Source organism: Taeniopygia guttata, chromosome Z (genome assembly GCF_048771995.1).
Source record: "Taeniopygia guttata chromosome Z, bTaeGut7.mat, whole genome shotgun sequence".
NCBI lineage: Eukaryota > Metazoa > Chordata > Aves > Passeriformes > Estrildidae > Taeniopygia > Taeniopygia guttata.
Window position 1 is genome coordinate 81,389,938 of NC_133063.1, and position 20,981 is coordinate 81,410,918.

At 40.8% G+C, this 20,981-nt stretch overlaps 1 protein-coding gene across 2 annotated transcripts in view; it reads right to left on the reverse strand.

Annotated features, from left to right (window-relative positions):
- The window catches only part of RASGRF2 (Ras protein specific guanine nucleotide releasing factor 2), a 130,574-nt gene that overhangs the window by 58,173 nt on the left and 51,420 nt on the right, over nt 1-20,981 (reverse strand). For both annotated transcript variants that reach the window (XM_030257413.4, XM_030257414.4), the window contains exons 5-15: nt 20,407-20,660; nt 19,258-19,337; nt 18,614-18,807; nt 17,326-17,435; nt 14,599-14,717; nt 9,194-9,354; nt 8,114-8,204; nt 7,158-7,294; nt 4,069-4,151; nt 3,048-3,296; nt 1,662-2,050 (exon numbers count right to left, since the gene is read on the reverse strand). In XM_030257413.4, coding sequence (XP_030113273.2) covers nt 1,662-2,050; nt 3,048-3,296; nt 4,069-4,151; nt 7,158-7,294; nt 8,114-8,204; nt 9,194-9,354; nt 14,599-14,717; nt 17,326-17,435; nt 18,614-18,807; nt 19,258-19,337; nt 20,407-20,660 — 1,867 coding nt within the window. The remainder of the gene's footprint in view (nt 1-1,661; nt 2,051-3,047; nt 3,297-4,068; nt 4,152-7,157; nt 7,295-8,113; nt 8,205-9,193; nt 9,355-14,598; nt 14,718-17,325; nt 17,436-18,613; nt 18,808-19,257; nt 19,338-20,406; nt 20,661-20,981) is intronic.

Genomic DNA, 20,981 nt, shown 5'->3' on the forward strand with positions numbered 1-20,981 from the left:
ACACTTCTCTTTGTATTTGGCTATATTTTTCTTATTTCCTCTCTTTAATTTTTGTTATTATAGTACTACCAACCAAAATTGAGCTACATTTCGCTCAGATTTACAGATCAAATTCCTCAGACTGTAAGCCAGGCCATGTACAACCATTTCTAAATGTTAATTTCAGGAATTAAAAAAAAAAAAAGCATTTTTAAATTGCATCATTTTCTATTGGGTGTAACAGCAGTTAAAAAATTATTACTGCAAACTTCTATTCCAATTAAGAAGATCATTCATCTGTCCCCAAAGGAGAAATAATGTCCACTTCTGTTTCCTATGAGACTGGAGCTGCTTCCTTGCTCTGCCATCTGTAACTACAATGCTCCCACACTGAGGCTTTTATCAACCAGCTTCAGCCCTCTGGAAGTAAAACCTGTTCCAAGGTGCCTTAAAGAATCCCTAGAGAAAACAGGCATTTGCTCAGGAGCAATTAATCTATTTTAGACTTGTGCCTTCTGAAGAGATAACCAGGTGACATTCACACCACCTGGTACAAATGTCACTGATGTACTCAGCACATCACAGGCATTATTTATTTGGATTAGCGGTGGAATCTCCCTGGAAAATCAGCCTTCTATAAAAACATGCTAAAACTGCTAGGTCTTTCTTTATAACTTAGTATTTCACTTCCTGCAGTACATGGTGCAACTCAAAAAATCTCTCACCTCAACAAACACAACTGGAATCAAATATTCTCTACAGCCTTTTCTCATTATTATTATTATTATTCTCCTTATTATTATTCTCCTTATTCTCCTGTTTTCACTGAGAAAACAGACCAGGTGCTGGGGGCTGGGACAAGATGAGCTTTAAGGCTCCTTCCCACCCAGACCATCCTGTGCTCCTATGACTTTGCCATGCTGCTGTTCCTGGGAAGAAGCAGCGAAGGGCTGGGAACAGAGAGCACATCAGAACCTCAACCAGAGGAGCAGCAGCGTGGCAGGACTGTCCTCCCCTGTCTGCCACTGACAGCGGGTGCAGATATAGGGGACAGCCCAGGCTGAGGGCCCAAAGGGGTCATCTCCAGCACCAAAAGGGCTCAGGCCCCAGCCAAGACCAACAGCTCAGCCTGGAGAGCAGATGTGGGAAGAGATCAGTGAAATTTTCTCGACTGTTCCACAAACTGTGAAAGACACACGAGTCACCACAGAGGCAGAAGTGTCCTACACCCTGAAAGTGTTCGAGACTTTTCCCTGGAGTCTGGACACAGATTCCACGGATGCTTCCCTGGGGATTGAGGGAAAGGATCTCAATGTGTGCCCCAACAACAACTGGATGGCAAGATCCACTGAATCCTAGGCTGTATCATTCTTCACTAGCTATAACATCAATGAGTGCTTTTAACTTCATGCTGTGTATATCTACTAGTAGTTTTCTTTTTCTCCTTATTCCTGTGTAGTGTTAGTTTAATTCTTATGCCTGTTCATTTTCTGTCTATTAAATAAATAATTCATTTTCTAATGGACCGAATCAGCTGTTACTAAAGAACTTGTGACCCAGAGTGGGTTTTGGGGTGCTGGCCACCTCAGTAAAGACCTGGGCAAAGGGCAGGGGGTTCCCAAACCCCACAGGCAGTGGCACCAAGCAGCACGCTGGACTGCAGCACCCGTGGCTATGGATACCTCTGCGGATGCTCCTCCTCAGCTTGTTGCAGAGGTCCAGGCGCGGGTTCTCCAGGCTGTCCTCGGCCGAGCCGGGGCTCTGCTCGGGGGACGACAGCCCCCGGCTCAGGTCCAGCGGCGCCTTGCTGCCCGTGGGCGGCGGGGACGTGGCCGGGCTGTAGGCCGAGGTCGGGCTGCTGGCCACGGACGAGGCCGAGAGGTCGAGGGCGCCGACCCTGGAGTTCAGCGAGGAGGTCAGCGACAGCTTGCGGGTCCTGGCGGGCGAGGAGGTCCTGGAGAGGGACAGGGGAGGCGGAGAGGAGAACTTGCGGCACAGGTGTGGTGACTTCCCGTCAGCCAGGTACTCCCCTCTGCTGTTCTGACTGGTGGCAAAGAACAGCTCCAAGGACCTGAGAGGCAGAAACACAAAAAGAGAGCATGGTAGCAAACACGGACTAGATTTAAGTGAAAACACTTCAGTTTTGAGCAAACCTGCACGGCACTGCAAAATCTGTGTGACAGTTAGCCCTCAAAGCTTGGGCATACAGCTGAGACAAACCCTCCATAAAACTGGCATCCTGTATATGATTTATTAAAAAAATATGGATATTGATCTAGTATCGATATCCAACTGTGATGGACAAAAACTCTGTAACAGTTTAAAGTTGGAAAGTGTGTGTTTATTCAACGCCGGGCAGCGTCTGGGATAGCTCCCAAATACACACCGCACTTTCCAGGTGATTACAGAGTCTTTTTATCCATACAAGTATTGAATATACAAAATACAAATACATATTCATAATTTTGGTACATCCCATTCCCCACTTCGTATGCTAATCACTCCAAAAGCCATTCAGCATGTGTGGTTTGTCCCTTGAAATGGGTCGGTGTCCCTTTCATGGGGAGGGGTCCCAAAATGAGGAAGTAAATGAAGTCTTCCTCGTTCTGACCTTTCTACCTTTTCAATGCAAGTATGACAAATGAACTCTTGGTAGAACTCCCATTCCTTGTCTTCAGTTGGTTTCAGAACAGAGGAGGCCCACAATTGTCTTATGTTCCTAAAAGCTCTTTGTCAGTTTGTGTATTCTTCATTATAAACCCAGCTAACTAAACATTGTGCTGACAAGCAATCAATTATTAGTTAACTACTAAATCCTAACTTCATCAAGGCCTACTCATTTATTTTAATTAACTGTAGTAAGGCTTATTTCTAACTAAAATCTTAGCTCCTCAAAATCTCTAAATGCCTTAAAGTTTACGTTTCATATACACACCAAGAGCCTTCCTCTTAGGTTATTTACAAGCAGAAAACGATGAGAAAAACGCCCAGGAAATGAACAACGACCGAGGCTTGGTATCTCTCCGGGAATCTGGGACAGGGAGGCCCCAGGGAGGTGCAGGGCTCACCTGACAGGAATGGAGGTGAAGGGGCGCCTGTAGATGTCCGAGAGCTTCTCCAGGACCACGGCGGCGGTGGTGAAGATGCGGTAGGTGTGCAGGAAGGTGTTGAGGAAGTCGATGCTCAGGAACCGCAGGTCCGTCAGCCGCTCCAACAGGCGCTCCACGCTGGCGTAGCGGATTTGGGGCACTTTGCAGGAATTCAGCGTTTTGCTGAAGCAAATATCAACGTCATCCCTGTGAAGACGGGCGTCGGATCTGCACCAAAGTTAAATTTAAAACACTTCAGCAATGAGTGATGATCATGGCTAAGGTGATGCCTTAATTTGCAGCTTTCATATTTTCCAGGCTCTGTAATACATTATTATATAACTCTGAACGCCATATAAAGTGTCAGCAGGTTCTCCTCGCAGCTCAGGCACACAGAACAATCCTTTTCCATCCCCAGAACCAAGGACACCGCTGCAACTTCAGCCCCAAGAAGTGCAAACAACAAAAAGGTCCAAAAGGCCCAAGAAGTGCAAACAGCAGGGAATGGAGGAGAGCAACCTGAGAGGGTGGGACTGCATCACCTGGAGCTGGAGCTGGACAATTAACCCTAATATAGAAATGAACCAAACCTTATAAAAGCGTGAAAACCCCTGACTCAGACTCCATCTTGAGTGGAGCCATGGCCAAGCTCTTGTTCTGCCCCAGGTGTATCGTTTGCAGGATTTTTAATAAATCCCTACTTTATTCCTGTAACTCTGTTGGCTTCACTATACCTCAGATGAATGAAAAAAAAAAAACCTGAGGAAAACCTGAGTTGTGATCCAGCATGTGAATTGAGAGTTCACCACTCTGAGTGATCCCTACAATTCCAAAAAAGGGATTTGAAAATATGTGTTTTGGGATATAGAATCTGTTCCACTCAACCAAAATAGGTGAAAAAAAAATTTAAAGGTTTGCATTTTCTAAAGATATGCTTTCTCTTGTTAAATTTTTTTATTGAAGGAACACAGCAATCTATTTTGTTCTCTGTTGCACTTACTTGATCATGTGTGGCACTGTGACTTTGGAGTTTTCTTCAAACACTATTGTCATTAATCCATTGCACCTTATATTATCAATGCACTGTGAAAAATAAACATTGAAAACTGTTAAAATCAAAACACTTCCCACATCCCCATAAGCTCAAAGCACAGCTTTTGCAGGGTATGGGCTGATTAAGGCAAGGTATTTTCTCAAAATGGAAAGCAGTGATGCAAGAATTGCAGTTGACACGCTTCTCTAGCCTTTCCCTCTCAGGGTATTCCATTCAACAGCCTTTTCTTACATGATTAAGTATTTTGAGTTGGAAGTGATATTTCCTTTGAAGCTCCTTTGAAAGGGAATAAAACTCATTATTTCTAGTACTTCCTCAAAGAGTGTAATCTTGAGAAATCAAGACCACAAGAAAGCCAGCATGCTTTATACACCAGGAGGAACAGTAAAACCTTAACCTTTACTCTGTGCAAAAGACTAGTAGGGAATATAAAAACCTTCCAGAAGCACATTTGTAAAAACAAATTCAAGTGGTGCTCCTTGTGAAACGCAGCTGTGAGGAAGCTGTCCAAGCTGCTCCCTGCAAGCTCTTGTAATAAATGTTTTGGGCTGGGAATTAGGGACTTTCGTGTGCACTTTTATGGAGCTCAGATGAGTCCAAAGAAGGGAGGGGAGCTGGGGAAGGAACTGGACCTGTTACCAGACCCTTTTATATATATATATATACTTATTCATATATATATATATATGGACAATCTCCTTACATCAGTAAAAAGGAGTTTCAGAAATTATCACACACATTTATCTTGACTTCAAGAATACAGGCAGCCTTCAGGCTTTGGAACATTTCACAGCAGAGCTATGGTTGATACTGGATTATTGGATTGCTCAAACCTGATAATAACAGGCCTCTTTAGGTTCAGATTATATGTATAGCTATAAATTTAAAATATCACCTATGCAGTTTTATGTGGGTCTCAATTCAAGATTTTAAGATTACTTGAAAGTGCAGTTGCAGTAATTCACAGTATGATTTTCTCAAGTCATTACCTAAAAGCAGTGAGAAACACATTTAATAGAAGTACTTATATTTTCCCTATTTGACCTTGAAATATTTCAAGGAAGCCCTTAGCACCAATCATGGTATCAGACAACTTTAAAAATTATTATAATTTAGGCAAGAATGAATGCAGTAGCATTCTTAAATGATTTTTCCATGGCAGCAAATAGCTCCAATAATTTTACATGTCAATGGAACAGTATAATTCCCTGAAAATCAGTTTTGCAAAAAATTCTTCAACCAGGTCTGTCTGTAAGACAGCAAGTTGTAGCCCATCCGGAATTTTGAGATTTTTATTTGCCTATTTTTATTCTTTCAAAAATGTTAATCCAGCAAAAAATAAGTCAGAATTCTTATTTTTTAAGCAATTTCTCCTCATTATGATGATGATTCATCTGGAGATGTTGCCAGCAATGATAGCAGCTTTGGAACTACATGAGAATCTATGCTGATACTCCTCTAATCAGCTATTTCTCTCTAAATTAATAGAGGATAGGACCTGAATTCAGAACTCTGAGAGATACATGTTCTTGTTTGTGTGCATAAACAAAACACAAATAGCCTTGATTTAGTTCTGGTTAGCTGGAAGTTCAGGGAGTTTTTTTGATTGCATTCAACTTCTTTCCACAAATAGATTATGACGAAGTTTGTCTATTATGTTTTTAATTTTAAAAAAAAACCAACAACTTATCACTGAAATTTAAAAAAAATTAAATACCCTTTTTGCTCATTCACAACATAGACAGATCCTGCACACTGTCAGAATGTTCAGCAATTATTTATAATAGTTTGTTGGTATTTTTGGTGGAAAAAAGAGTTTATCCCATTTTCTTACTTCATTGTTGACACGATACGGTATTGTTTTCACACTAGGACTCTCAGGTGGTTTTTGATCTGCATGAAAATCATGAATAAACCTGAATAAAGTACTGTCCTTCTTCTTAAATCAAAATATGTGTCTAGATAGGTCTCCTTAGACATAAAGAAGCTTACCACTATGTTTGTCTGTGGACAATTTTGAAATTTATACCCCATCTCTGTTTTTGAGAAACACACTTCCCTGGTGACTCAATAATTTTGAGGAGAACAGGCAGCACTGATGGTTTTTCACACATAACACAGCAAACCAAAGGTGTTCAGCACCCCTGTGCCAGGCTGGTTTCCAGAAGCACAGAGTGAAGGAAGACATCACAGTAACCAGGTGAGAAAATGTCTTAGGTTGGAAAGGAGAGCGTGTATTCTATCCCCATCTGTGAGAGCCGGGGTGGTTCTCTTCTGTTTGTTGGGCAGTTTGTTCTTTATCTCTTCCACCACCCATCCTCCCTCCAGGAGATCTCTTCTGTCAATGGGCCATTAATTATTAATTATTTTCTGGTCATGGGCCATTAATTATTAATTATATCCTGTTCATTGCCTACTCAGTGTCCCTACATGGCTGAGAAAATTCCATCATCCATGGGGAGATGCTCTGCCCAGGGGAGGAGCCGAGCATTCCTACCTGGATACAATCTGACCTGGGAACAGCACAGCAGCCTTTGGCCCCTGCATTCCCAGAGGAGCAGCTTTCTTCCCCACTGCATTCCCAGAGGAGCAGCTTTCTTCCCCACTGCATTCCCAGAGGAGCAGCTTTCTTCCCACTGCATTCCCAGAGGAGCCCAGGCCCATCTCCCCCAGCCCTGGAGCTCCAGAGGAAAACTCCCTCCTTGTGCAGGATCCTGCTCCAGCAGAAGCACAGCTGGCACTGCAGGAGGGCTGAGCCACCCTGGGATGGGGCTGCTGCCACCTCCCTGACCCACAGGGGCCAGGGCCTGTCTGACTCTGGCAGTGCTTTATTTTGTACTATTGCATTTGTATTTATAATTTTCTTAGTAAAGAACTGTTATTCCTATTCCCACATCTTTGCCTAAGAGCCCCATAGTTTCAAAATTATAATAATTTGGAGAGAGGGGGTTTGCATTTTCCATTTCAGGGGATGCTCCTGCCTTCCTCAGCACACACCTGGCTTGCCACACCAAGACAGAAAAGCCCTGGGGTACCTGGCTGATGTCACTTGTCCACGCAGCTTTCTCCTGCCGTGACGGGGCCAGAAGGACAACAGTGAAAGGAGGAGCATCCGTGGGCTCCACTACCAGCTTGAAATCCAGATGTCCAAACACCTGTCCAGAACCTTTTGCTTTACAGCCAGAGGGGGAGGAAAAAAGTCACACCATGAAATGTCACAGCATAAGATGAAAAAAACAGTGATTTCATTTACAATGGAAATGATATGAAACATCTTTCTGATAAAGGGCAAAGCCAATTAAGTATCCAGCAACTAATTTTGTTATTCACATGTGGCAAGCACAAAAATATTGGGATTTGCTCTTCCAAGATGAAGTTTCTGATAGCACTTGTATGCTAATACATCCTCACCATACTACAAGTATCACTCAAATTAATAAAACTACTTTCACAATTCAAGTGCAAAACTTGACAAACTGCAGGATGGAAGACAAAAGGAGTAACAATAAAACCATCCTGAGGCTGTATTTTGCAATTCCATTTGAACAAGCTCACAGTCCAGATTTCTGGGGAGCCCAAGGCAAAAAAATCTCCCATTAATTCTTCCAAATCATTCAGCTCCTGTCTATTTCAGAAAGCTAAGTATCTACTGCTTATTTAAGGCTTTTTTTCCTTTTTTTTTTATTTTTAGATTTTTTTATTTTTATTTTATTTTCTGAGATGCTCTGGGTGAACGTGAATAAAAACACCAGCAAATAAATTGTCACATTTCTCCAGCCAACCCTCCTGAAAACCAGTAAGGGATGTTAACAGCAGGAACAAGTACAAAAAAACAATGCCCCATCCAAGCCAGCATGTCCATTATTGGAACAGCGATTCTACTGGATCAGTTTTACACTGTATTCTACTGGTTTCACAACAAGATATCTATTTGCTCTAATGAAAAAATAAAACAGGGTACTAATTTTAGGAAACTGGAAACTGTACTTACTACTGACAGCTGAATTTAACGTACAATCATCATCACTGGCTTCTGTCTCCTCGACCAGTGTGCACTCCATCAGAGACAGAACACCTCCTGTCTGTGGAAACAAAGCACATTTCGCACAAATGTTATTTATTCCCATTTGTCACGGGTTTTTTTAAATGTTGACAGGCCTGACTATAACATTTTACATTACTCAGAGCTCTACAGAAATACATCAATTCCATGATGCACATTTTTTCCCTAAAGAACTAAACCCAAACTGATTAAATATAATGGTTTTCTTAATCCAGCAGATCACTACTGCAATGCACAAAACTTCTTTCAGTTTTACCACACTTTAATTTATGCCAAACACAGACTTGTTTGCGAGTTCCAAAAAAGTGAACTAGAATTTCATCTTTTCAATTTAAGTGAAATACATACAAGGTTTTTAAAGGTTCTGTTAGGCACTATTTGTTTTCTATAAGTACTTGAACTACTTAAGGGGTGCAAAGTGGGAAAGCACATGACCCTTAATAACCTCTTGGTATGCCAAGCTAAAATTTGGTTATTCAACATAACCCACTCCATGAACTACCAACATCTCTTTACCCACTAGCCAGCACTATGAAAGACTGATTCTCAACAAATGTAACGAGATTGTTCTTAGATGACATTTTATTTTAAGAGAACACGCTGTTCAGGAAAACAGAATTGACTTTGAAAATTAATTTTATTAGAGCTCTGGAAAATGTTCTTTGGCAATTCTGCAGGGTTGTACTGACTGATTTATGCACTGAAAACGGAATTAAATTCAGTGCTATACACACTGAATTTATTCACTACTTCAAACAAATAGATACATCAATGCCTTGTTTCTAATCCCCAGTTTACCAGAATTAACTGGGTCCAATAAAAGAAAATTGGCTGAATGCTATTATTTGCAATGAAAAGACAAAGCAGTTAAACATTGTGCACCACCCCACTTTTGTTTATAACCACTAATGCAATGCTCACGTGAAACCCATAAAACAGCAAAATGTTGTCAGCTCACCAAAGATGTGTTTTCATTTTGAAAATTAAATCTTAATATAAAGTTCATACCTTAAGAAGATGCAGTTTTCCTCCTGAACTTCTCGTACAAATTAAGAAGTGTTTTGTAAACAAGAAGCATTGTCTTTCTCCTTCTTTCTTCAAAGACAATGAGCCCAGCCGAACTTTACTCAGCTTTCCCCTCTCAACTGAGGGGACCTGGATAAGGGAACCTGGTAATGAAGGTGTAAAATTTAATGCATTACAGTAATATTTAGTAGGCAGTGCTCAAGTCGTTAATTCACTGGATACTATTACATTAATTAACACAACTCTTCATTCCAGTATCAATGAGTATCAGCATCTCTTTTAAGCACAAGTAAATCCCTTTTTTACTGCACAAGTTCCCTTTTTTTGTTATCATAAATAGACTCAAGTACAGTCTAGACTAACACTTGCGTGCATGGCAGGATTAGATCCAGGGCTGATTAGGCAATTAAGCACACTAAGAGGCCATTGATCAGAAAATGTGGCTTAACAGCACACACCACTGTGACAGCCACTACACTTGCAAAAGACACAAACCAAAGGGATACAGAATGGAAAGAACATGGAAAAGTTATTTTTGATGGAAAGGAGTCTGTGTGCATGCCCACGTGAAAAGAAGCACTTTTCTTCTTATCTTGTACTGCATAATTGTCAGTACTCCACAGCTCATCTGAAATGTGCTGCCAGTAAAACACTCCAGGACTAAACTGAACCTGCTTACATAAGCCTGAATTTTGCTCTGCAGAGCTCCGGGCTGGGGACAGCTCTGCTTCTCTGCCGTTTCACATCTCAGTCTGTGACCAGCTTTTCCAGATTGATCCCACCATGTGTATCGCCTCCAAATTTGGAGCAGGAGTTAAATTTGGTGAGGGAGTGCAACTCCTCTGTAGATTAAACAGAAAGATTTCTACCGTACAACTTGCTGTTGGCAGACAGGGCAGCCAAGAGACCTCCTAGTCTCCTTCCCACACATCTCGCCTCACTATTACCTCTACGCTGGCTCCAGCCAGTGCCTTGCTCCAGCATCAGGTACTCACACAGCTAAACCAGCAGGAAAATAAGTCTGGAGGCAGCTGGCTTAGCTCCCTGGTAGGAGCAAGGTCACAAAAGCACCAAGAAACGGATGATGCAAAGGGAGCTGCACAGCAGAACAAGCAGGAGGAGAAGGCTTTGACCTGTCCCTTCCAGACATGAAATGGCACAGCTGCATCAAAGCTCAGAGTAGTGGTGGCATCCTGACACAATGCCAGCCTGACAGAATTGCCCATGAAATATTAGATTAGCAATTTTTACCCTGTGTTGTCAAAAGGATTATTGTTGGTACCCCGGTCTGGTTAAGGGGTTTTGTGTGGTGGTAAAGTTTTTTTTGTTTTTTCTTTAAAAGCACGAGTTAAAAAAAAACTTTGTAGCTTCTTGTTGTTTGGTTTTAAGGCAGTTTATTGTAAGCTATTTAAAAGATTGGGTTTTTTTGGCTGTTGTTCTTTGGTTAGTAGCTTAGGTAGAGGCACACACACCTTTGATACTTTTTTTGGTTTTTTTTTTTTTCTTTCTGTCTAGGGTTGTTATTTTTTATATGATATAGTGATATATGTTTATAGTTTTTAAAATATTTATTATTTATATTAAATGGTGTTTTTTAATTTTAAATTAATTCATAAGTGTTACTATTATTAAGAATATGGAGGTAAGGAAGAAGAAAGAGGAGGAATAGGACTGGCATACATTTTTTTAATTTTAAAATTTTTGATGTTTATGGATAAAGTAAAAAATTTTTTGTATAGGTGTTATAATTTCTTTGTATAATATTAAAAAAAATTCTCTTTACTTTTTAACTACTTCTACTAAAATATCTAAACTTTTGTGACTCTTTGTTCTACCTTCAAAGTTGGTAAATCATTTTATGGCTGAAACTTAAAATTATAGTTGTTTTCAGCTGCCTGCCAGGGTCTCAAACGCTTCCGACCAGGGCCTGGAACCTCTAAAAATGTCTGAGGGACATTTTGAGTTCCAACAGATTATCTTTCTCAAAGTTCACATACACAGTCTTAAATTAACAAAAAAAGAAACTGCAGTAACTGAGAAAGGTGCTATTTATCCACATTTTTTCTACACTTAGCTCTCTCTATATATTTAAGTAGCCTTAAGTTATTAATATGCAAACTTCTACTGACATGGAAAAATACCCAGCAGGAAATTTGCCAGAGAACAGTGTTCTCTGACAGACACTTCACATTTAGGCTGAAAGTGTGTAAGACAAGTTGTGTCACCAAAACAGAACAGTGGAGTTATGCTCCAGAATTTTGCAAAACAATTTGGAACATTTCAGATTCACTTACTTTCTGACCCAAACCCATAAATATTTGTTGGCTGTTGTGCATTTCCCCTGGACAAACAGCCACCCTGCCTCAGCTGTAAGAGACAGGGAGGAGATAATTTCCATATGTTGGAACAGTGACTTTCCCATGTTACACTGACTGTCCCTCAAGCCACACTGCAAGGCCAGCACATTCAAAACCACTCCCAGACAAAATTCCCAGGGTATTTTTAGTCCTAAAATTACATCTACACATTTAGGGTAGCAATATTCAATCTGTAAATTTTGTTTCTGCTTTGTTTTGTAGGGTAGTTGTACCTATAAATATGATATGCTTACAGAAGTTTACAGGTAACTTTGGTTTGTTTATTTATTTTTATTTTCATTAGAATGTTTTCAGGATTAACATGCTCTGTTCCTCCATAATGGGCTGAGTTTAGGCAATGCTCTTGCACAGAGCTGAAATACTGTTTAATAAGGTAAAAGAGAGCAAACCTCTCTCTAAAAGCAGAAAACAGAGACTGCATTTTCTCTCTTTCAAATCTGCAGAGAGGAACACATCTCCTACACATTCTGCATGGCTGACACCAAGAGAGGACCTTGGGCATTCTCATCAGGCTTTAGTGGTTAACAAAACTGGGCATTGGCTCTACCACAGATTTCCTCTTAAGGGAAAAAAAATGATCACAACTGGCCAATCTACAGATGCAATGAGCAAGTGAAGCTAATTTTACAACATTCACTAACAGTATAGTTTGGACAATAGTGCAATCCCATGAATTTTTATCCAGCCATAAGCCTAAGCACTTTCAGCACTTCAGTGCTTCAATAGTCACCCTCTCAGCCTTTGCTCAATCCAAAGAATACAAAAGGCTGTATTTATAAACAAACCTAAGCATTCAGAAGTCTGCACTGAACTGTCTGATTTACCAACTCAGCCTGGCTTTCCCCATGCTGCAGGTTTTTGGACTCTTTTACTCTTTTTTGTTTGTTTGTACTGCTCAGAGGGTTAAACACCAGAAGAGATTGCTCATTTAGGGAGGCTGTGGAATCTCTGTCCTTGGAAACAAAATAGTGACTGGACATGGCAGAAACCAACCTCCTCCAGTGGTGCTGCTTTGAGACTGGAATGGGTAATTTCCAAAGTCCCTTCCAGCTCCAGCTGTTGTGTGATTTTGTGGTTATGATATCTTTATCAGCAGAGGTACATCCACATCAGAGTGTCTGAAGGCACCAGAGGGGCTTGAGGTGTCCAGTTGTTTGGATGCCAGCAGTTTTGAGACTCCCTGAGTGTCCTTCAGCCTCACAAAGAAACCATTCGTTGCTTGTTTGTGTGCCTGACTATAAAATCTGTACCTGAGTAAGAGGCAGGGAAAATCAGACCCCAAGAAACTCAAAGGATAATTCACAATCTGCATTGCAAAACACTGCCAGGACCGTTCCCATGGTCTCAACATGCACAACTCAACAGAATCAATCTCTTCCTAAAAATGTAAAGTGTGTAATATATAAAAAAAATGTAACTAACATCCAGAAATAAAAAGCCTGAACAAAGGTAATGGCACGTCTCTCCTGTTTTAAGCTGGAAAAGAGGTTCCTCTGCCCATCTACACTAATCAACACAACAAATGGAAGCCTAACTGAAACCAGAGGAGATGGACACCACTGCCAAAGTGACCTTCCTTTTACTGTCAGATGTAAAAGGAAAATGGGCTCCATTACTTCATTTGCTTTATTCAGATTTCTGCCCTTGCACAGAACCACAGGCAGTGGATGTTCCACCAGATAAGCTGATAAACTTTCTGTGACACACACTCCTGCCAACTATCCTCTGCCTGTGTGCCTAGAAATAAATCTGAATTTAATTTATTTACAGGGTTTGGTCTGGGCCTAACAAGCCAACAGTAATTTATACAGATTAATTCCTGCAGAAAAGAATTTTAAGTTTTACTGATGAAGCAGTGAGTACACAGGCAAAACATTACCAGTAAGTTTTAAAGGGAAAACCCTGATAAATAAAAATACATATTTGTATTACATATAGTAATGATCTTGGAAAATAAACCCTAAAATTTAATCAGGTTTCATGGTACAAGTCAACCTAGGATAATCATGGCATTGTATTTTTTTGGCTGTGGGTGCAAAACAACTTGGTTTTTTTCTTAAAGTCATATTCATAACTCTTAAAACACCTCAGAGATAACAAATGTATACATTTAATGAAGAATAAAGTAATTTAATAGGATTTGTAAAAACAATATTGTTAGTGTGTTGTAAAAATAATACTGTACGTTATTACAAAAGCAGCATAAAATGCATTTCAAAATGTACAGAAAACCTATTAATTACCAGATGCAATATGGCCCCATCAAATACCAGATGCTCTGCTTAGATTATCTGGAAAAGGTTTCGTGAAGGGATGCACCTAAATTATATTCCTAACCTTTCCTGAGTATATTTAAAATGCTTTTCAAAGGAGCTAGATCTGTCAAAATCCTGCACTATAGATCTGTAGTAACTGTGTACAAACCCAGTAACTGACTTCAAGAGATTCAAAAGTAAAACATTATGTAATACATAATGGGAGAAAAATAAGCAGTTAAAAGTCAACACCACCAAGCAAGATTTGTAACCAATTTGCAGTTCCTGGCAAAAAACTCTCCCTTATTTAAAATGGAAATGTTATTCCAGCAGAGTTTTTTGGAACATAACAATAAATTCCACCTCTGCTGTAACTAAAAATTTTCAACAGAAAGAGTTTCCAAAGCTACCATCAATAGACAGAGAGGAGAAGAGTGCTGCTCTTGCCCTGCTCCATGCCCTGGGGAGTGGAGCACAGTCCAGGCAGAACCTGAATCACAGTCCCAGAGGGGCTTTGCCTCTCCCGTGCTGATTTCAGTGGTTCCTGCAGCACACAGCACAGAACTGAGGTCCAACCACAGCCCAAAATCACCTGGTTTTGGGGCACTTTGTGACTCACCCTGCAGGGACAGGGGGCAGGCTCAGGATGCTGACAAGTGCCCAGTGCAGCGCCCAGCCTGACCAAGGCAGCCCTGCTGCCTTCTGTGCAGTTTTTTCCATGATTACTGGGCAGGTTAGCAGAGGAATGTCTTACCTTGGCGTATAAAGGTTTGGCTGGTGTCTAGCAGTATGTCACATCCCTCCACTATGGTCCTCTCTATGGCCAGGTTCTTGCGGATGTTCTCTGTGTCACTCACCTCGTCGTGCATCACTCTGTTGGGGACAAGGCAAAATGCACTTTATCTCCCCAAAACACGCCTCACTCCTGCTGTGCCTCTGAAGACACAGGACATGCCCTTCACCAGCTGCTAGAGAACACCCACCCAGTGCCTCCTCACTCCAGAGCAGGTCTCCTGCCTTTTTGCCTCTCCTTTTCAAAGCATTCTTGTGATCATTTTGATTTTTCAGCAGTGGAGCAAATTTGGCAGAATATTGACTGCTCTTGAATACATCTGAGAGATGCCACCAAGCTGCAACACTTCACAACTGATAGAAGAGAACTTAATGCCACAAACAGAGAAGCACTGCCTAGAACTGTGTAGGGCACATGTAGATTTCCTCTCCAAGGCTTTAGGGTCCCACTCTGTTCCTGTTGCATCTTTACATCTCAATATATTAGCCCTTTCCTTTCCTTTTTCCCTCCCTCAACAGCCATAGGTTTCATATTTCACCACTTCCTTTCTGCTATTTTTTATAGCCATTTTTCCCTTACAGAGAAAAATAATTTTTTTTTTTATTTTATTTTTTTTTTTAGTGTTGAAACCAACCCAGAACCAACCCAGGAGCTTGTAAGATCTTGCAATGATATTTTCCTGAAGTGGGACTGGACTGCACTTTCTGCAATCTCCTCCTCCCTCAGAACTACCTTAAAGGGATGGAAATGAGCCAGTTTATTTCACATTTATGGCCTCTACTGACTTTATGAGCAGAGAGGATCAGTTAGTCTCAGACTCCAGATCTGAGTATTCAATGGTGAATCAGCTGGACCAGCAATGAACTCTGACTTATGCAATGAAGCCAGTCCAAAGGTAGATTTATCTGCTCGTGCACATCTTCTACAACTAAATATTCTCCAAACACATCTTTAGTGAATCAAGTATTTGTACCCTGGAGTTCACCCATGGTCTCACATGTTCACAGCAGAAAACTGCCATTTCCCAGAGAGGAACAACACATTTCTCACAGGGTGAGAGGACACCTGATGCTGCTGTTAAATGTCCAGCCAGAAGGGCACAATGGGCAGTGGAGAGCATCCCTAATCACCCCTGGCAGTACCTTGTGGGCTGAAGGACAGCTGACCACTGGAGAAAACAGCTGACTTGATGGGGATAAATCTCCTCAGGGACCTGGAGCTCCTGTGAGCCAGTACAGCCCCTCCTTGGGGCTTCCACCAGGTTATAAAGCAGGGAGGGGACAGGGGAGTGGATTTCCCCACCACCAATGGAGAGGAACTGGGGGTGGTCCTGGCTGTGAGGGATTGGGGTGGCCACAAGTCAGGGAAAGCCAAGGGAGGGATCCCAGGCCCTCATCCAATTGCACCATGCCCTCTGTGGAAGCTTCCAGATGGATGGGATGGGATGCTGGGTGACAGACAGGGCATCAGGAGGAGGTGTGGGAATCAGGGGCGAGTTTAGGGGAGATTGACAGCCCTGGGACCACAGGTCAGAAGGGGATACAGCAATAAATCACTGATTTCATGTGGGCACACAACATACACAATACAGGCAAAATACAACAAACACCTGTAGGGTGCAGAGGGGGATATAAACCACTTATTTCACATGGGCACATAGGCAAAATCCAATGAACACCCATAGGGGCACAGCAACAAACCACTTATTTTAACTTATTTCACATGGGCACACAGGCAAAATCCAGCGAACACCCATAGGGGTATAGCAACAAACCACTTATTTTAACTTATTTCACATGGGCACACCACACAGGCAAAGTACAACAAACACCTGTAGGGTACAGAGGGGGATACAGCAATAAACCATTTATTTCACATGGGCACACCACACAGGCAAAGTACAACAAACACCTGTAGGGTACAGAGGGGGATACAGCAATAAACCACTTATTTCACATGGGCACACCACACAGGCAAAATCCAACAAACACCCATAGGGGTACAGCAACAAACCACTTATTTTAACTTATTTCACATGGGCACACAGGCAAAATCCAACGAACACCCATAGGGGTACAGCAACAAATCACTTATTTCACATGGGCACACCACACAGGCAAAATCCAACAAACACCACACAACAATCTGAGAAATGTCTGGGGGTTAAGGGAAGAGTTTCATTGCGCAGGTTTCCACAGGGAGCAAAAAAATTTATCTTTCCTTCCTGTTTATCTGGCATTATTTGAAGTATGCATGAAAGTCAATTTTCACGCTGGCACGCTAAAATTATGACACAGACAGAGAACTAAGTGCTTTGCAAGACCATGATTATTTTAAATGACCTTATCTCTTTAAATTAAGAAAAATAAAATTTCTTTATGTAAAGAAAACTGCTCTGTTCATAACGAAGGAGTAGGTGGTTTCTATAGTGATTTCAATTCTCCCTAACCAAAATACAAGGAGGCACTTGGAAATTTAAATTTGCCAAAAAATATAAATAGAACAGACAAAATATTACACTGAGATATTTTTGTTATTTTTCAGTATCTTATGTTTTGGGTTTGATAATTTTCTTTGAAATGCATATTTTTTTAAAAGAGCAAAACCAAATAAAAATAAAGAAAAACTGTTTTTTCTTTTCAAAACATTTAATTCAAAATTATCAAGCATAAGGCAGAAAAATCTTACCTTGAAAGTTCTTCTAGTTTAGATTTAGCAAATTCAAGGCTTTTTCTCTCAACGTGTTCGTGTGGTGTGTGAGCCAAAAGTTCATGAAGTGTTATAATATATCTGGGAATCTTGAAAACAATAAGACATAATATCAGTAAATCCATATATACCTTCCCTCAATTTTAATAGATTATGAGCATGTAAATTTCTTTGGACATTTAAAATACCAGGTGACTTGTCTGCATTCGGGTAACATTCACATTGCGCAAAAGGAGATGGAAGAATATCCGGTATTTGACCATTAAAGGCTACAGGGCAACAAGGACCCTTCAGAGCTTTTAACCACCAAAAGAAAGACCCTTCAGAGCTTTTAACCAAGTGGTGGTGCAGCATAACTGGTCTGACACAACAAGATTTATGTAAGAGGAGAGGCAACATTACGCGCATGTGGAAAGTCATCAGCAATGACATAATAGCATTCCTCATCACACAGGAGCAGGACCATCTCCTTCCCTCTCTAGACCTGGTTTCAACTCAACCCAAAGAAGCCCCACACTCATAGAAACTTTAAAATATACCACTTCAAAAATTAAAAAAGTATTGTTGCAGGTGCTAATGGCTCCTTGGGCTAATATGAGTAACTACCATTAGCGTAAGTGTCACTGATGCCCCTTTGTGGTTTTTTTTTCTCTATATGGCTTGCCAATAACTGCACAAACTGAGGGGGTTCACTAATTCTCTGATGAGTAAAATGTCAGGTTAAATGAAAAACACATAAAACTCTCAGGCCAGTGCTTCACAGACATCTTAAAACAGCAGCAAATGTCTACTCCAGGCAGATGACAGTAAAATATCAGGAGGGTAAGCAGTTTTCAAAACTTTTGCAGTTTATTTTTCATCTTCTAGAGACCAAGTCCCTCAAGAGCAAAGTGGGGAGAAAGATATAAAATGTATTCCCAGAAAGGTGCTTATGAGTGCTCTAAATTACTGAATATTATCTCTCCCTGGGCTTTATCACCTGGGGTCCTAAGACAAGGACCTGCTCCTTGCCAGTTTTCTTTGCTGCCATCCTCATCCCACACTCCCCCTCAGCATTCCTGAGACTGAACAAAGATGAGCCAGCAGAGCTGGGGAGGAACCACAGGCAGAATCTTGGTGTAACAACAAAATAAATTACACCAAACTAATTTTCTGGAGAGTATTTCTAGTTAAGCAAGACGAGCCTTCCATCGATTGCAATGTCAGTACCACAAAATGAATCTACCCAACAGTAAAACCAAATACACAAAGAATACACAGGGAGTACCTGAAACATGGGGTAGGTAAGAAAAGTTTCCAGCATTCTGCCCTCACATGCTGGGTTGGCTTCATATTGCTTCAAGAGTTTGTCAAAATCCCTGTTTTGCTTACAGTTTGCCAGCACTTGTAGGCTATATTGGTGATTCCGAACAAATTCCTGATATATGTTCAGCATTGGCAGCAGAATGTCAAATAAGTCAGCTAGAGAAAGCAGAAAAATACCTTTTTTTTTCTCTTTCCCCCATGTATTGAAATACATTTTTAAAGAAAATGTGTTTTCTAGTATTTTCTCTGGAAGTGAATTACTATAATCAGTTCTGTTTCCAATACACTGACAATTTAGAAACATTAAACATAGCTCTTTCACCTGCCCAGTGATGGTTGTTCTGATTACCTAATGGTCAGATAGCATTACCAAAAACACAGGTCTAATCAATGCGTAGGGCAGAGGAATTCTCATGTACAGATCATTACTGCCCACATGGGATTCCCACTGCACCTGATCTTGTGGTTTTAACCCTGCAAATGCATTCCCTTCAAAAGGGACTTTTAAGAAGTAATGTCTTCAGAAAAAAAAAAAAACAAAAACCCTACTGAATATTCAAAAATTAATATGAAAGTAATACCCCTACAGAAAATAAAGTAACTTACCTAGAATTAAGGTAGGCCAGTTAGCTATTCTTGCTTTTAAGCCCTGGTGAAATATCTCATGAAGAAACATGATTGTTTCACTGAAAAACAAGTATTTAAACAAACAAAAAGACAATTCTGGTTTTATTTTCTGATTAATAATTCACAGAGAAACATCTCTTCCTCTTTTGCTAGAAAAAAAACAAACCAGAAGACAGTTATTGTTATGGAAATAAGTGTTTCCTTTTACTGCATTGTTTAAAAATACTAGCTCAGTGCTTCTAAAAGACTCATCGTATTCAATATAAATATTCTAACATTGTATTCATATTCTAACAAGGGAAAGGAAACCTGCCTCATGACTAAAGGAACATATTCTATTTCTCAGAAGTTTGGGGCAGGCTTGGATGCAATCCCAATCCTGTATCTAATGTTAGATGCCTCCTGGGCTGCTTGAACATGCTCATTACAGCAGTACTTGGATGCCTAATGAAAGAGCAATTCTTTTTTTGCAGGATATGAAAAGACAAGTGAGAGGGAAGGGGATTCCTTAGGCAGGACAACAGAAAATAGAAGCTTTGACATTCTCATCCTCGGGGTCTCATCAGGATCATTTGAGGCCACTAAGTCCAGTTTTGCTCTCTTAAGAGAAAGAAAGAAACAGGAAAGGTGACAGAGGATTATGAGAACTGCCCCAAGAGGCACCATCTGTCCTTTTTTCCTTTAGCAGATGAAGACACAGAATGCAGGAAGGTTAGGAGGTCATGCTGGCTTCCAACAGCATCACCTGCAGCACCTTTGCCTTTCAGCCCTGGAAATGTGTCTGGCTCAGTGACACCACCTGCACCAGAGCCAAAAGAGGAGCCAGGACTCTGCCTTCAGCTGAACCACAGTGGGAACAAGCACCCAGGGAAACCCACACAAAAAAAACCCCCAAAAAAATCAAAAAACCAAAAACAAACAAACATACAAAAAAAAAAAACCAACCAAAAAAACCCACCAAAAAACCCAAACAAAACAAGACAAACCCAAAAAAAATCCCAAACCTTAAAAAAAAAAACAAAAAACCCAACAAAACAAACAAATAAAAACCCAACCTCAAACAGAAAGCCACAGAAACCTCCCAAAACAAAAACAACGACCAAAAAAATGCCAAATAAACCTCTGTACCTGTTGAGGAAGATGCTGCTGACGTCGTCGTGGCTGATGGGTGGCTTCTTGGAGCTCGCTGCCATCCTCAGGGGCCGCAGGAAGCAGTTCACCAGGACATAAAGCTGGTGCACATACTCAGACTCAGCCTCCACCATGTTGAAAACTATCTGGTTCCTCTTCCTCATGCTCTCTGCATGAGGAGAACAAATATAGTCTTGGACAATGGTTTTCCATTTTCTTCTGCACAACCAGCCCCGCATAAAGCTCTGAACCTAAAAAGGGATCACGCAGGAAAAGAAAGTAAAAAAAAAAACAAAACACAAAGACTTATCATAAGCTCTTCGCTGTAGAAATAAGTCTCAAAATTAAAAGTCTTTGCTCAAAAATAAAAATGTTCCCTTATTGATATGTAATTGTTCTGTAATTAAATATATTTTACATTTCTGTTCATTAAGGGTCGTAATTGTTGCCAGGAAACAGACTGTAAAGCATGGTATACACAGAAAGGAATCTTTCACTGCAAACTGGAGTGTTGTCCCCTTCCCATCAGCAGGAGTGCAGTTCCTTCTTCCTCCCCCTAAAACATTTCTCTT